Source organism: Ambystoma mexicanum, chromosome 1q, assembly GCF_040938575.1.
Source record: "Ambystoma mexicanum isolate Mex_15411 chromosome 1q, UKY_AmexF1_1, whole genome shotgun sequence".
In the NCBI taxonomy this organism is placed as follows: Eukaryota; Metazoa; Chordata; class Amphibia; order Caudata; family Ambystomatidae; genus Ambystoma; species Ambystoma mexicanum.
In genome coordinates, this window is record NC_090922.1 from 173,249,728 (window position 1) to 173,267,681 (window position 17,954).

A 17,954-nucleotide genomic window follows, 5' to 3' on the forward strand; every position below is an offset into this window, starting at 1 on the left:
ATGCAAAGCTAGAGGATTTAGCCTCTTATGAGGCAGGTGAGGGTGCCCAAGGCCTACTTTTCAGGGATACCTTTGTAAAAGAGATTAGCAGATTTGTGGGAACGTATACAGCATTGGAAAAAGCTCAGGCCTCAATCAAGAAAGTGTTTCCCGGATGGGTTTTTGCCGGGGCCGGTCGATTCAGAGGCCATTCGACCGGCCGTTACAACTAATAGAAGGCCACAAGGACCAAGAGCTCAGTATTGGGAGATGCGCCAACAAGACGCATTTTTCCCGAACAGAGGCAGAAGCTTCAGGGAAGAAGAGGCAGAGGCTACTTCAGGCAGCAGAATGCCAATTCAGGTGAGCGTGCGCAGTGCGTCATATCCGCCAGTGGGAGGCGGGACCTTGCACAATTGGCTCGAGCTTTAATCAGACGCTTGGGTACTGCAGACAGCCCAGGGCTGTCAGATAGATTTTCTGGGGACGCCCACGCAGCTAAACCCACCCCCGAGCATGCGTTGTTCAGAAGAAGAGAAGGGGCTATTAGACAAGGAAATTCAGGCATTAGCAGACAAGCAGGCGATAGAGAGCGCATCCACACTCAACAGGTTTCTTGAGCAATATGTTTTTAGTGCACAGAAAAGGGAAAGTGCGTCCAGTTATAAACCTGAAAGAGTTGAACAGTTGGATAATACAGACATTTCAAGATGGAGGGAATCCATCTACTGGCGGATCTTCTCAGCAAAGAAGACTGGCTAGCTCGATTATATCTGAAAGATGCCTATCTGACTATACCCATCGCGCAGCAGTATCGCCATTTCCTGCAATTCAATTGGAAAGGGCAAAGATGGCAATTCAAGACCCTACCGTCGGCTTGGCCTCAGCTCCGTGGGTATTTACCAAGCTAATGAGACCGCTGGCAGCAGCTTTAAGAGACGAAGGCTTCCGGATGATCATATATTTAGACAACATCCTTCTTATGGCCGAGGACAGGGACAGGTTACAACAACAGATACAGCGAGCAGTGTCTCTGGTGGTGTCAAAATCAGAGCAATAAAAAGAAACCTGCAAAGTAGCCCTGAAGAGGCCGGTTATATCGCTTCAGAATCTAGCCAGGATAGCGGGCCTGTTAGTGGCATCGATTCAAGCCCTACACTATCGAGCTCTACAGGAGGCTCAAGATAAAATATTTACAAGAGGGATGGAGATATCTCCATCTAGTTTCACTAGATCAAGAGAGCAGATCGGAGATCGAATGGTGGCTCAGCAATATGGAAGCCTGGAACGGCCGTGCCATATTCAGAGACTCACCAGAGATCATCATAGAATCAGACGCCAGCAGATCAGGCTGGGGAGCGAGATGCGAGCTCATAGAAACAGGGGGAAAATGGTCGCAGGAGGAACTAGAGTTGCACACCAACTGTCTAGAACTCTTAACGGGATCCTTTGCAGTGCAGGCTTTTACCAAGGATCGCGTGAAATGTTGCATCCTTCTAAGGATGGACAACATTTCAGCAGTGAAATACATCAACAAACTGGGAGGCACATGATCCAAGATGTTAGCAGAGTTAGACAAAGATTTCTGGCACGATTATTTGTCGAGAGAGATAGCAGTAAAAGCGGAAAACCTTCCGGGAACGAGCAATACAGTAGCAGACTGGAACTACAGGTATCTGACGGACTCGAGCGACTGGATGCTGCATGCATCAGTATTCGAGAAGTTACTACAGAAGTGGTGTCCGTTCGACACAGATCTTTTTGCCTTGAGACTAAACGCCCAACTGCCAAAGTACTTCAGCTGGAGGCTAGATCCAGGAGCGGCAGGGACAGACGCGTTCCTTCACAGTTGGGAAAAATCACACGCATTATCCTTTTCCCCCTTCGCGATGCTGGCGAAGGCACTAGCAAAGGTCCGCAGAGAGAAAGCAGACATAGTCCTAGTAACATCAGAGTGGAAATTCCAAGCCTGGTTTCCAATTCTGATGGCACTTTCCATGGATTTTCCTCAAAGGATTGCGCACAAACCAGACCTGCTAGTGGACCCGAAAGGCAATCCTCACCCTCTGATACAGAGCAACACTCTGAACCCGATAGCCTGCAGAATTTCAGGCGCAGATGGTGTTTGCCAGGCCTTTCAGAGGAAGCTACAGAACTGGGCCCCATCCACAGTCAGGAGCTATAATTCCGCTTGGCAAGCCTGGGAGTTGTGGTGCAGAGAGAAGAGTGTTTCTCCCATTTCAGCCCCTATAGAACATATATTGAATTTCTTAGCGTCCTTAACTACAAGCGGGAAAGCATTCAGAAAGTGGGTGTGTACAGGTCAGCCATTTCAGCCGGACATGAACTAGTAGAGGAAGTTCCAGTAGGAGAGCACCCGGCAGTTTCTCGACTGTTAAAAGGGACCAAAGTCACAAAACCTCCACTCACTAAGTATTCAGTCCTCTGGGACGTCAACAAGATATTACAACTTTTCGAACAATGGCCTAGGAACGACATTGTCAGGGAGACAACTATCAGGGAAATTAGCGACTCTACTCTATTTAGTTTCATGTAGAAGAGTTTCGGATTTGAAAGCAGTAATTTCTTATCCTTACTTTCCGGATAACAGCAATCTATGCGTAGCAAAATGCATTAAATGTTATGAAGCTGCAACAGCAAGTGTGCGACCACAAAATGTAACGCAGTTGCTTATTGCGCGCAGGAAACCCTTTAAAGGGGTAACATCTGCCACCATAGCGAGATGGGTGAAAGATCATGGAACAATCTGGCATAGATATTTCTGTCTTCGGAGCTCATTCAAACAGGGGATCTATGGCCTCGGAGCTTTTGCAGCCGGTTTTCCGCTGCATGAAATCTTGAAGGCGGTAGACTGGTCCGATGACTCAGTTTTCAGAACCTTCTATTTTAAGCCAGTGGCAAACATGGCAAGGACAGTTGTACAAAGCTTTGAATAAGCATAAAGCTCACCTCCGGTCTTGTCATAGAATGAAGATTGCCAAAGCGCATAGCGCAGGAAGTCTGGATTCTATTAAAGACTCGGAGGCGAGCATTATCCCACCCAGAATTGGATTTCAGGGAGAGAAGAATTGTCTGGTTATGTGATCTGTATATGCATACGATGTTGTAGAGATCAGCGAAATCCCACCCTAATGTTCTCGTTCTCTTTGATTAAAGGGGAAGATCAGAAGAACTCCAGGGAATGAGGAAAAGGTCAGACAAGAGCAACAGAGCAGTTCATACAGTTCAAGAGAAATTGAAAGGCAGAGAAGTTAACAGTTCTACAAAAAGAAGAGGAAGGGACCCAGTGTTTGGACTGTTTTATACCTTGAAGGACATACTCATTGGTGGATGAGAGCGAGGCTAGGACTACTGGACTCCTAGAGCCTCTTGGGAGTTGTAGGGAGATTAGCAAAACGTGTTATGTGCAGCACTTCTTGGTTTAAGTTCTATTTTCTGTACGTTTTTTTAAAAAAAAAAGAAAAGAAAAGTAAAAAGGAAAAGAAAGATATTGTTTGATTTAAAAGTTTTTGAAATGCTGTGACTGGCAGTATTGAAAGGAGTTTAAGCATAATGCTCGCCTCCAAGTCTTTAATAGAATCAAGACTTCCAGCGCTATGCGCTTTGGCAATCTTCATTCTGGGTCAGAGATCTATGACTGTACTCTGTAATGAAACATTAGTACAAGACCTCTTAGAAGGGGGTTGAGTTGGTACAGCATGTGATCTAAGCAGATTCCACAAGCCTCAGAAATATGGGATATATTACTCACCGTAATCATATTTCTGCTGCTTGTATCTGCTTATATTTACATGCTATGCATTGGCCGACATCTAGTGGAAGCTGTGGAGTATTACAGTTGTTTTCGAAACTCGAAAAGGGACATCGACAGGGCGTGCCAGTAATACTATCCCTAGTGTGACATCCACTGTACCCATGGTCCTTCACGCGTCGAGGTCCCTCAGATTGTTTTGTTCTGACATGAGGTTGCATTAAGTGTAGCAGGAGTACAGGTATATCCAAGCAGAAATATAACAGAAAGCTCATATAATCTATGCACCTTCTCTCAGGGGAGGAAGGGTGGGCACATGTGAATCTAGGCAGACAAGCATCAGAAATACGATTACAGTGAGTAATGTATCCCTTCTGAGGCTTGTGGAATCGGCTTAGATCACATGCTATGCATAGATTAGCAAGCAGTATTAGGAGAAGGTGGTGGGTTGTGAGAAGGAGCAGCGGCAAATAGATGTTTTAAAACCACTTGTCCCACCTGTGTATCTGCTTTGGAATGTGTGTCAATGCAGTAGTGCCGAGTGATGGTTGTACTGAGGCTCCATGTAGCTGCTTTGCAAATACTGTCCAAGGGGACATTTGCGATAAAAGCCAGAGTAGCTCCTGTGCTCCGTGTGGAGTGAGCTCTTGGTGTGAAAGGCAGTGTCTTATTTGATAATAAATAGCATAATTGTATACATTTGTCTATCCATCTGGAGATGGCATTCTTGGAAATGCAGTCTCCTTCTCTGCCTGTTGCTATGGAGACAAAGTTGATCTGTTTTCCTAACAGGCCTGGTCTTGTCTACGTAGTAGAGGACCGCTCTCCTCACATCTAGTGTGTGGCGTTTAGCCTCAGCTGAGCTAGTTGGATTCTGAAAGAAAGCCTGAAGTTCAATGGATTGGTTCACGTGGAATTTAGAAATGAATTTAGAAGAGAATCTAGGATGAGTACGTAAAACCAATTTATCTCTATGGATAATAAAGAAAGGGTCCTGCACTGACAATGCTTGCAATTCACTAACTCCTCTTATGGACGTAATAGCCACTAAGAAGGCAGTTTTGTATGTCATTTTATTAAGACTTGACTGATGCATAGGCTCAAAAGGGGGGGGGGGGGTCCCATGAGCTTTGCTAGTACTACATTGAGATCCCATCCGGCGGGCGGGGGTGGGGGGGGTTTGAAGATGGAGTCTCTTAACTCCCTCCATGAATGCCTTAATGACCAGCACTTTCCACCACGATACTTTACTCCGAGAGGTGGTATAGGCTGATAAAGCTGCCAGGTGGACCTTTATAGAGTTGAATACTAACCCCAAATCTAACAAGTGGAGCATTTAATTTAGAATGTGTTAAGGAGTACATTCTATGGGGTTTACTTGTTTTGACTGGCACCAAATTACAAATCTCCTCCACTTGTCGAAATAGCAGTGCCTAGTGTTTGGTTTTCGTGCCTCCTTGTGGATATCCATGCACCGATGTGGTAGATTAAGGTGTCCGAAATCTATGACTTCAGGAGCCATGCTGCCAAGTTCATTGAGTGTGGTTGTGGGTGCACCGTTGTTCCCCAGGGTTGGGTTAACAGGTCGCTTAGGTACGGGAGCTTGATGGGATCGCACATCGCCAGTTTGCGCAGATGTGGATACCATGGTTGTCTCGCCCACATAGGAGCAACTAGGATGAGCGTCATCTGTTCCCTGTGCATCTTGTTCACTATTTTGCTCATTAAAGGTGTCGGGGGTGGGGGGGAGTTTTGAGGGAGGAGCCTAAGCAAATTTACCCGACGCTCATCCATAGGGCATTCCCCTTGGAGTTTGGCTGGGGGAATCAGGATGCAAAGTCTGGGCATTGCTTGTTTTCTCCTGTAGCGAACAAGTCTAGTGTGGGGTAACCCCACCGAGAGAAGATGTGGTCTACGATGTCAGATTCTAGTTGCCACTCGTGTTCCTCTGGTAGCGGATTTCTGCTCAGAGAGTCTGCTAGAGTCTTCAGTACCCATGGAACGTGTTGGGAGCATAGGGTCATCCCGCCCCCCCCCCCGTCCGAGTGCCCATTTCCATATTTTCTGCACCAACTTGGACAGTGTGTGTCCCCCTGTTTGTTGATGTAGAACATCACAGTTGTGCTGTCCGTTAAAACCTGAACCGCTTGGTTCCATAGTTGTATTACGAAGGCTTGCAGTGCTTTGAGTACTGCTAGTAGTTCCAGCAGGTTCATATGGTTTTGTGCTGTGAAGCGAGTCCACAGACCATGTGCTGTGTGGAGAAGGTAATGAGCCCCCCACCCCGAGAGTGACGGGTCTGTTGTGACAATCTCTTGCGCTTCGGGATCGTGGAAGGGTTTTCCCTTTAACAGATTTTCTCTTGACCACCAGCGTAGGCTTTGTACTAGTGTTGGCGAAGCGACCACTAGATCGTTCCACTGACCACTTGCCTGAGACCTTTAATTTGCCAACCACTCCTGCATTGGTCGCATGCGCAGACGTGCGTTTCGGACTAGGTATATGCACATTGCCATCATGCCTAGCAAACGCATTGCTTTATGTACTCTTATCTAGAGACCGGCTTGATACTGGGGTATTTGCCGAAGCATGTTCTGCACTCTTTCCATGGATGTAAAGGCTACGTCTGGCTTTTTTTAATCCAATACAGCTCCTAGGAGCTGTTTTGATGTGTTTGGTACAAGACTAGACTTTTCTCGTTTATCGAGAAGCCCAATTGAAAGAGAAGATCTATGGTTCTGTGCGTGTTTTGTTGGCAAAGATGGGGGGTTTCTCCAATGATCAGCCAGTCGTCCAGGTAGGGGTACACTGGGATTCCTTCCTTGCGCAAGTGCGTCACCACCACTGCCAGAACCTTTCTGAATACCCTTGGAGCTGATGCTATTCCAAAGGGTAGCACCTTGAATTGTTAGTGCTGGTTTGCTACTTTGAACCGCAAGAGTTTTCTCAAGAGTGCGGTGGGAGCATTGAAATATGAAAATGGGCATCTTTCATATCCAATGTTGCCATGTAGTCTGCCCGTTTTAGCAGGGGAATTACTTCTTGTAGCGTTGTCACGCGGACCTTTTGTTAGGGAGAATTCTCAAAATGTGCTAATTTCCCTTACCTTTTGAGACCGCCAGCAACTTTGCTGGATTTCTAGGATTTAATTTTTTTAACTGTGAAGAGTGCGAGCCTTTTTCCCCCACTTTTCCATGTATTTTGATGTGCGTTTTACTTTTGTGTTCTTTGGTTTTGGAGTTTTAAGACAACTCCATAGGCATCATTTTTTTCTGTGTCACACAGCACCTTCAGTGCAGTGGCACAGGGATGTCTTTCAGACTTCCCAAGGTTTAAATACCTTCTATGGGACTGACTACCGTCTCCCAGAGCATGTAAAGTTAAATTGACTTTACTAGTCTCTTTAAATTTACAGACCCAGCACACACTACCTTCCTATAGAGTGCTGGAGGGGTTACCTAGTATCCCCTGTGTCTAAAAACTCATGTAGCAGTCAAATGCTACCCTTTTCTATCGAAATGGCTAGTGGCAGTGGTTTTAGAAGAAACTACCATGATTTTTCCCGACCGTGAACACCGTTAGCTAAAAATCGCAGGAACCATGTTTTTCAATATGGTGCCTTAAGCCCCTTTGTTTAAACTGGTCCCGGTCTTCTTTTTTTGCCATTTCTTTTTGGAAAGGTCATTCTAGTGTTCGTCTCTGCGTACCAAACCAGGTTTGGTCCCTTTGTTTCCATGCCTTTGGCGGGCTTCAGGACTGAAGACCGCCTCTGGCGTCTGAGTGTCTGGGGTGGGGAGGGAGGATCCCGAAACTCCCTGTGCTTAGTCTCCTAGGAGACCCAAATGCACACTGGCGTGATTGGCTGGCTGGCTGTCCTGCAAGGACAGCCACCCTGCTGGGTGAGTGGCAGATAGGCTGGAATGAATGGGAGAAAACTGTTTAAAAGGCGAGTCTCCTGGACTAGAAAGCAGAATCGACCACTGGAACGAAAGAACCGAAGACGAGCTGGAAGAGGACTGCTGCAACTCATGGACCGTTGGTTTGTCCAGTGAAGCCCTGCTGCAGGATCCGAATTGCCAGGTTCATTTCGACAGAGAAGCCCCTTCAAGGACGACTTCTTCCTTTAAGTTGGTGGGACTAATCGACTTGTAAGCCACCTGGATACCATTCTCGAAGAAGTTAGGATTAACCAGGGGGAAGGACACCAGCTTGTGTGCTTGAAGAACAGCTACTCGAACTGAAGTAACTCCATTTTGTCTGCGTATTCCGACGATCCCGTGCAGTGCAGAAGTCTGCAGGAGTCCCCCGACATCCTCCCTCTTGTCCCCACGACTGAGGCACAGGAACAGTGAAATCTGGAGGATCTGCCAGGAACCAACATCTTCAGCTGCATCTTTTACTTCATACTAAGATACTGTGCCATCCCAATTGAGAGAACACTTCTCTTGCGGTGAAAGTTCGTGGAACTTTCCCAACTTACAGGCCTAACCAGCTTGTGACCCAACATATGATTCTTTTTCGTACAAACTACTTTAAAGAACTTTGGCAAAGACTTCACCATTTACTTCAAGAACTGCTCTTTCCTATCCAAGGCACTAGTCCGTTGCCTTTGGCCTATGCCTATTGAACTGAATCGAGTCCTCTAGTGAACTAGAACTATTTGCACTGCCTAAGAAAGTATTTATGATCTATTCTATTAACTTGTGCCTTTGTCTTCCCATTCAAAGTGACTGAAATGCCCTTTGGCTCCTATTTCAGGGGAGCTTAAATTGTTCAGAAACTTATGGGTTTTGTGTTGAAGTATATTTGTGTATAATATTAAGTTGCCAAGTGTTTTACCAAGAAACCTTGAGTATAAGTGTCTACTTGAACCACTGTGATTGTAAGACCTCTAACTTCTTGTACTGCTCACATTCCCTCTTGATACAAGCCTGGCTGCTCAGCTCACTACCACAAAATTGTAGTACAGACTTATACCAAAGGTTGGTTTTTGCTTACACCTCTAGTCCCAATTGTATGTGGTGGTCCCAGAGGATACTGCATGCAATTCTGCCAAACAGCCATCTTCAGATTTGGTAGCACGTAAAGTGGCAATAAAGACCAAGAGAAGAGCCGCAGAGTGGTAGGTGGGAGGGTTTGCATGTGACTACTCTGGACTCCTCCCTGGAATCACTGTTGATGCAGTAGAATCTCGTGAAGGTGTGCATCGACCTCCACGTAGCAGACCTGCAGATGTCCAGCAGGGGCACACCAGACAGCAACGCTGTAGTAGCAGCGATCGCTCTAGTTGAATGGGCTCTCGGACGGCCAGTCAATGGTCAGTTTGCCAACTGGTGACAATGGGTGATGCAGCCGCAGAACCACCTGGAAATGGAAGCCTTGGAGAGGGCCTTCCCATGGTTCACAGGGCCAAAATACACAAAAAGTTGCGACGTCTTCCGAAAACTTGTTGTGCGGTCCACATAGAACTTCAGCGCTCTAGCCACATCCAGCGAGTGCAAAGTCCTCTCAGCCGGCGACAAAGGTGTCGGAAAGAATACAGGTAACACCAAGGGCTTGTTTAGATGAAAGTCCGACGGCACCTTGGGCATGCAGGAGGGGTGCGTCCGCAGCACTACTCTTGTCTCGTGGAATGTCAAGTATGGTGGTTTACAAGAGAGGGCCTGGATCTCTTCCACTCGTCGTGTGAAGGTGATGGCCACAAGAAACGCCGTTTTCCCTGGCGTTGAATGCATAGGCTCGAACGGTGGACCCATGAGCCTAGTCAGCACCCCATTGAGCTCCCACGCCGGGGCCGGAGCCTTCACCGGCAGGAACGAACGGAAAAGTCCTTTGATGAACACTCTGACCAGGCGGTGTCACCATAATGACGACCGTCCAGGAGTTCTGGTGTAGCGGGAGATAGCCGCAGATGAACCTTGATGGAAGCATGGGCCAGCCTTGCTTTGGCCAGGGGCAGCAAATACGGCAGCACCTGCAGAGCCGTAATCCGATCTTCTGTGCACGGCACCAGACGGCGCACCTCTTTCACTTATGTCCGTAGCATTTCAGTGTAGACGAAGCCCTGGCCTTGGCAAGCACCTCCTTGCAGTCCGCCGGGATATTGTATCCTCCAAACTATAGCACTGCAGGAGCCAGGCCTGCAAGTTCAGCGACACTGGGTCGTGGTGCAGGATCACACCTCCTTCTCTGGCGAGAAGATCTTCGGCCACCGGAAGCTTGACTGGAGGGGACGCTGACAAGTCCAGAAGGTCCGGGTACCATATCTGTCTTCGACACGCCAGTGCAACGAGGATCATCCTGCACCGGGACCGTCTGAGTTGAGACTAGTCGAAGCAATGGCAACGGAGGGAACGCATACAGGAACAGGCCATCCCAGGGGAATGAACGCGTCCACCATGCTTCCTGGCTGGGGAAACCTGCTGGCGAACGTCCGGCACTTGGTGTTCGTCGCCGTCGCAAACAGATCGATGTGGGGATTGCCCCATTGTTGGAACAGGAGATCCACTTGGTCCTGCCGAAGCTCCCACTCGTGGCAAGAGCGCAGATCCCTGATGAGGGAGTCGGCGATGGTGTTCACTCCTGCCAGATGAAACGGGACGAGGAACATCTCCTGGGCAACGGCCCAGTGCCATAGATCCTGCGCCATGTGGTGCCCTCCTGCTTCCGGATGTAGAACATTGTGGTGGTGTTGTCCACGAAGACCCGTATCACCTTGCCTTTGAGGGACAGAAGGAAAGACTTGAGGGGCCCAAAACACTGCCCGCAGCTCCAGCACGTTGTTATGCAACGGCTTCTCCTCCGGCCGCCTCAGGCCTCTTGCGTGGAGACTTCCAGTGTGTGTGCCCCATCCTTCCAGGTAGGCGTCCGTCGTGACTGTCTCCTGATGAAGTGGGGGAGGGGGGAGGAGAGAGAAAGAAAGAAAGAAAGAGAGAAAGAGAGAGAGAGAGAGAAAGAGAAAGAGAGAAAGAGAGAGAAAGAGAGAGAGAGAGAAAGAGAAAGAGGGAGAGAGAGAGAGAAAGAGAGAGAAAAAAGAGAGAAAAAGAGAGAAAGAGAGAGAAAGAGAGAGATCTTGTCCTTGAAGCTTCCCTATACCTGAATCCAACATGCATGGAGGAACTCAGTCCACCCACGTGTACCTCTACTTGAGCCCTAGCAAACTGGCCAAAAAGAATGAAAGCTGAAAAAATAATAAACGCTGAATACTGCGTGAGCAAGGCATCAGGCTGATAGTGTATTTAGACAATGTCTGTCTGATGGGGCAGGACAAAAGAATGCTGGAACAGCAAGTGAGGATAGCGATAGATCTGCTGCAAAGCTTGGGATTTTTAATAAAATGGAAAAAGTCAGAATTGGAGCCTGCTCAGTCGCTTGAGTTTCTAGGTTTTGTGATAGAGACGGGAACGACTACCCTCAGCTTGCAATAGCAAAAGTGAATCTGATCAAGAAAGAGATCAGGGCATCTCTAGCGATAGAGGCCACCTCGTTGAGGGATCTAGCCAGGTTGGTAGGGTGACTTATTTCCTCATCCAAGAAATAAAATGGAACATATTCTGAAACTCAAACTTCAGGTCAGAGATTAGGAAGGTCAATCATAAGTAAGAATCCACAGACATAGTAGTACTCAAATACTGAGTGGGGAGCAGGTGCAAGTGGATCTAGGTCACCTGGCCTAAGCCCCGCCCACCTGGTGCCTTCCTGCCTGCCGCTCTTTTTCACCACTTAGCAAGCCCCGCCCACCTGGTCCCTTCCTGCTTGCCGCTCTTTTTCACCACTTTTCACTCTCTGTTCTCTCCTCCTTTCCCTTGCCTCCTTTTCCTATCTCCTCCCCTTACTTTCTTCTATGCACTCACTATCAGAATTGTCCCTGGACCTAATATGATAGCAACCTCGTCTGTTTCCTCCACCCTCCCATTACTGTTTTTTTTCCTCCCCACCCCTCACCCGCAGCACTATCTGAAATGTCGTCAGGCCTAGTATGATAGTCGCTTGTTTTGTTCCTCCCCTCCCTTTCTGCACCCCTCTCCCTCACCTTTTGTTTTCTCCGGCTCTACCAGAAATGTCGTCAGGCCTAGTACGGTAGTCGCCTGTCTGTTTCCATTTCCTTCCCACTCTCCTCCTCCCTTCCTTATCTATGTCATAGCTCTTGCACTATCTGAAATGTCGTCAGGCCGACTACGATAGTTAATTTCACATCCTTACTGTTCATGGCCTGTAAGAATGTCATTGTTTATTCCCCTTGCCTTGAAGCGCTTTGAAACACATTGTGTATAGGCGCTATATAAATAAACTATCATATCATATCATAACTCTTGCAGTGGCCGCGTCCGCAGCCTGCATAGCTGAATGAGGTATATGCGTGATGACATGCCGAGAAGGGACTTGATGGACCTCACCCTTGCAATCTTCAGTGTCAACAGCCATTGTACCTTGCCCGGGATGGCTGCTATCCTCTCCTCCGACGGAGATGCCAGGCACGACACTGCTGAGCCGAGACCCCAGAAACAGCGCGTCTTGCGATGGCACCAAGCAAGACTTTGCATAGCTCACAGAGAACCCCAGCTCCGTCAGCAGCTGGACGGTCTTAATCGTGTGCTCGACGGCGATCTCCCTCGATTTCGCTCGGATGAGCCAGTCATCCAGGTAGGGGTAAACGTGGATCCCTCGTAGATGCAGCCGTGCCGCCACTGGAGCCAGGCACTTCTAACCATAGGGGAGGGCCTTGAACTGGTAATGTTGCCCTTGAACCACAAAGCGCAGAAACTTGCGGTGTCCCTTGTGAATGGGGATGTGAAAATAGCTATCCTCCAAGTCCAGAGACAACAGAAAATCCCCTTCTTCCAGTTGTCCTAGTAAGTGCTTGAGGGTGACCATCGGAAACATCTGAGATTTGATGTACTTGTTCAGACGGCGGAGGTCTCGGATGGGCCTCCAACCATCCGTCTTCTTCTTGACGAGAAGAAACAAGAGTATACTCTGGAGCCCCAAAGCCTCTTTGGGATGAGCTCTATCGCGCCCTTCTTCAGCATGGCCCGCACATCCAGCAGAAGCGGAGGGACATGGTTTTCCACCCTGCCACTGGTGGTATATGAGGACACTTTCTTTGGAACTCCAGGGTGTGTCCGTGGGCTCTCGCCCCCAGAGGGTCCAGCACCCAGCAGTCGGTGGAGATGGTCTTCCACACGCAGACGAAGTTCGCCAGCCGGCATCCCACTGGGGTGCTTGGGTGGGGGCCCGACGTCATGGCCGGTTCAGTCTTGCTTCGCCGTGGAGGCGCCTCCTTTGGGACCTTGGCTGGGACAGCGACCGGCACCGGACTTGTTGCGGCCCCTGTAGGCCTACGGGGCTGAAGAGCGGGACGGTTGACGATAGGACGAAGAGCTTCCACCGAAGCCTTTGGAGGGGCCTTGGGATTTACTACCAGAACTCAGAAAGGGCAGCCATCGCTGTTGAAGCATGCCCAAGGCACGAGCTGTCTCTGTGTCCGCCTTTATGGCCTGAAGGGACTCGTCCACAGTCTTCCCAAACAAGTTGTCCCTGTCGAAGGGCATGTCCAATACCCTCGACTGAACATCCTGGAGAAAATGTGTGGCCCTTAGCCATCCACCCCAACGAAGACAAACGCTGTTGCCCATTTGGCGAAACCCTGTGTCTGCAATGTCCGTGTCCACAGTAATGGCATGATCCAAAACCACTTCTCCCTCCTGCAGGATCTCCAAAGCTGCCGCTCTCTTGTCGGGGAGGAAGTGCAGGAGGGGAGCGATCTTGAACCAGAGCTCCCCGTCGTAATGTGCCGCGAGGGCATTGGCAGCCTGGATGGTTGTCGCTGCCGACGTGATGACTCGTCGTCCCATGGCGTCCCAACTTCTTCCCCTCGTTGTCGGGGGAAGGAGATTGTCGATTAGGAAGAGCCCGAAAATTTCCTAGCTGCCGCGGAGACCACCGAATCCGGTGAAGGTTGGAATCTCAAACACTTGTGTGCAGAGTCCGGCACCCTGTACTTTTTCTCAAATTGGTCCCTCTTCGCCAGGGCCGAGGACGGATTCTTCCATCAGGGAGTACCTTGTCCCAAATGTCGTCCAAGAGCGGAATTGAAAGCACTGTCTTCCTCTTAGCCTCGTGGCATTGGTACAGGAAACTTTCCTTCTCCTCGGGGACTAGTTGAAACAGTTCCGAGGCCCTGGTGATCATGGCATGGAACAAGCCTATCTCGGCGGGTGGTGAGGCCCTGGACGGTGGAAACGGGAGGTCTCCTAACCTGTCACCGTCTCAGGGTCTGTCTCATGCCTCGGCAGAGGGGAGGGAGGCGAAGGGTGACAAGGCGGTGGAGGGTGAACTCTCCTCTTCTTGACTGGGGTTTGCCTGATGGCCCAGGTGCTGCGGGATCTCCCGCCGGTGAAAGGGGCATCCTCGTCCAGATCTCCGAGCACAAGGTGTGTAGAATGTCTACTGAAATGGGTGGCGGAGTTGGGAGCGACGGTTGCAGAGGTGTAGGGTCCTCCAAATCCTCTACTCCCTGCTCGTCATCGGTCTCGCTGCCACTCTCAACGTCTCCCTCGTTGGGGTCCCCTCCCGAAGGACCTGGCCTCGACAAACTTCTCCTCCAAAATGGTCTGGAAGATAGAAAGTTCCTCCTCAGAGGAAATGTCTGTGCCCTGCCAGACTACCGTGCCCCCACAACCCCCTTTCCTGCGACCGGGGGAGACGGCTTTGGAGAGATGACGGGCATCGCCTTCTCTGGTGTCTTTTCTATGGGCTGAAAAGACGATTCCCTCCTAGCAGGCAGGGAAAAACTCGCCTTGGGGGGGTGGGGGTCGTACCCTGCGAACCCGCATCTGCGGCCTTCGAGAGGGACACCACCACTCCTTCAATGGAAGGCTTCGCTAAATTGGAAGGCTTCGCTGAGTGAATTTGGGCTTTCACGACCTTGGCCGCCTTCTTGGGGGGTACGGTCAGGGCCCCGCTCTCCCTTGACCTTCTCCAACAGGTCTGTCCGGGGCTTCTGCAGAAGCTTGCCCGGGTGGTCCGACTTCCTCTTCTTCGCCGAACCCGAATGTTGCCTTGTGGTTGAAAGTGCTGGGGACACTGAGCACACCCTGGCCGCCGGGGAGCCAGTCGCAACGGCGCTCGTGGACTCGCATTGCTTAGCCTTATGTAGGGCCCCCCGTGGCCGGAGCGCCCTCAAAGGTCTTAGAAGACCGCTCAGTTTTCTTCTTGTGGCTGGGGAGGCATGCTACCGGGACTCACCCATAGCAGGGGCCCTGGCCTGGAGCCACTCAGACACCTGCGTCGATCCTTCATGGTGCAGGGGACCATCTCCTTACAAAAACGCACAGTCCTCCTCCACGTGCCTTTGGTCCGAATGCAGGCAATAAAGACACAGAGAATGTCCATCGTCCAAGTAGATGTTCCGTAGGCCGCATCCTGGGCAAACCCTGAACAGGGTGTCGAGTCTTCTTTCTCCTCTGCCATGTCCACGCAGAGTAGGCCTTGAAGAACCTTCTGGAATCTTAACTCAACAAAATTCCGCCCTTGAGGAGCACTGGAAAATCCAAAAACGGGTCCCCGTTAATCGGATGATGGATAGATGGAGCTTGAGGCTCGATTGACCGGAAAAATAGAGTAAACTCTGGAAGAAAAGCACAAAATGCAGTAAAATGCCCGAGAGCTAATCACGAGGACTTCCACCACTCGAACGCGCAGTAAAAATCTGAAGGTAGCTGCCAGAGGAGGGGCTTAGGTAGAGGGCAGTCATTGGCTAGGGGCAGTATGACCCAGAGACCAGTGATTGGTGGTTAGGAGAAAGACAGTTCGGAAGTGAAACCAAAATAGATTTTTTCTTTACCGATGATTCCCAGCCTGACAACAGGGAATATTCATGAGCATGTGAATCCATGCCAGACCCCGTGCTGGATAAATACATTCACCTCTGTGGCAGGTTAAGATGTCTGAACCCTATGACTTCAGGAGCCATGCTGCCAAGTTCAGTGAGTGAGGTTGAGTGAGGTTGCGGGTGCACTGTTAATCCTTCGTGCTGAGTGAGCAGGTTAGTCAGGCAAGGGAGATTGATGGGAAAAACAGTTGCAGGTAAGTAACTTGTTCCTTCTCCAGCATGGGGTCTGGCATGGATATACATGATCATAGAGAGCTGGTCAGTTCTGGGACACTTTCAAAGGCTCTGAAGGGCTGGATCATCGAGAAGGTGTGGAGACTAGTTGGAACCACTAAAGTCCAAGGGCTGAAGAACCGCGCAAGGTCTTAGGATATCAGTTAGAGGAGTAGGGCTTCACCAGGCCAGACACTAGAAGGGATGCTGGGCCACTTCAGAAGTTACCTCCAGATCTTCAGTGGTCTGCTCTCATTCGAGGGATTCTCGGCTCCAACGTATATCTGTATAATAGCGGCAGTGGTTCTCCTTTAATACAAAAAACGATCTGCAAGCAAGTTCATGCCCACCAATGGTAAGGATCTGCAACATTCAAACAGCCAGTAGTTATCCAATCAGGGACAAGTACTGGTTTCACATCTACCCCAGAAGCACCAGGGCAGGAAGAAGGCCAAACAACAAAATGGCCAAAGAACAAGCGAAAATCTTGTGGCACTGCCATTTTAGACACTAGCCACGTTGCGTACCCATGCGTGGTAAACGCGAATGTGCACACCATAAATAATGCAAAAACAGTGAGAATGAAAGTGCTGCAACCAGCTTTTTATTTTTTTAGGCACATATAACAATGTGTAAAAAAGCTAGGGTGATACAAAAGTAGCCCCATAGCACTGCATTGTATGGTGCTGTGAGCAATTGTATAAATACAAGAATTCAAAAAGGGAAACCAAGTTGCCCAGTACCGATAGTCTGAAGGACTAAGTGAAGCTGAAGGTTTCCTTGAAAAGTAAAAAGCAGGATCAGAAACTGAGCAAAAAGAATGGGGTACCTAACATGCTGCAGTGGAAATATGTTCATCATACATACTTTACCTGGGGAAATACCACGTTTTGGATACTGTGCTAGTCCTGCTACAATTTCTTTAACAGTTATTATAAAAATCCTCAAAACAATCATGTAAGCGCGTACTGACTTGGTGAAACATATGCTGGAATATTAGTCTGCAGAATCCAATTACACGACCACAGCTCATTTCCTCATCCGCCTTAATGTACAAACTAAAGCAAACTGTGCCCCTTCTGTGATTTCTTTTACCTGTCATTATCCCGATGTAACAATAGCTGTAACAGAACATCTCCCACAGTCTTGGAATGCTGTGAATCACGCCAATCATAGACGATTTGGAGAACAAGGTAATTTCCTGTTTCTTCGACCGGCAGAATTCTTGTACCTCATTGGCCAGGCTCACCAACTGTAAGAGAGGTGGTTTGTGCATTAAACCTGAAATACTATGTCCACATTAGGTGCCCTTTTTGCTTCTTCGTTTCAAGGTCCATCAAGCACAGTCACTGAATAGGTGCTCAGACAACAATGCCAACTCAGAAACAGGATATAGTTCTGTCTACATGTTTCTTTAGCTCTTCTAATACAACATAACATTGAGCCAGCTTTACATATGTGTCACTGTCCTTCATTGATCACAATGTTAGGCTGCATGCAGACATTCCTTTTCAGATTTGGTTCCATCTCGTGGTGTCCCCTTTATTTGGCTTGGAGACATGTTCTAGCACTTAGCAATCCAGGTGTAAAGATGTAGGGGTCATTATTTAAGAGGCAGAAGGGGAGGAAAGAGTCACAGCAGGACTGGGCTGGTGAACTGACATGGTTAGCGACCTCACCCAGACAACAGGGGATGGAGACCCCTCTCAACCTGGGGTGGGAGGTCTGGCAGTGTTTTCGCCAGAGCCAATACTGGCCCAGAGGTGGGGTGTTGGAGTTGGGAGGGACAGTCTCTGCCTCTAGTACTGGTGCCTCTTTTCAAGAAACGAGTGACATTTTCTTACCCCATACTTGTTCTACACAATGCTGGAAGGTCCCTTTCTATTCATTACAGGTCTACGGTTCACAGAAAACCTGGCAGAGAAGAAAACAAGCAGCCCCAAAGAGACTGCCATACATGGAGCAAGCAGCACCGCAGACCAGCGGACCAAACACACTATTGACAAAGACGAGTGCAAGGGAATTAACCTCACCTTTAGCAGGCATGCAGAGTGGACTGCCCCGTAAACATGCTAACCACGCACTCTATGTAAAACA

General features: G+C 49.1%; 1 protein-coding gene across 1 annotated transcript in view; it reads right to left on the reverse strand.

Annotated features, from left to right (window-relative positions):
• Positions 1-17,954, reverse strand: part of MBOAT7 (membrane bound O-acyltransferase domain containing 7) — a 243,413-nt gene that overhangs the window by 80,893 nt on the left and 144,566 nt on the right. Inside the window, exon 5 of the mRNA XM_069636589.1 lies at positions 16,953-17,109. Within this exon, the coding sequence (XP_069492690.1) occupies positions 16,953-17,109 (157 nt within the window). The remainder of the gene's footprint in view (positions 1-16,952; positions 17,110-17,954) is intronic.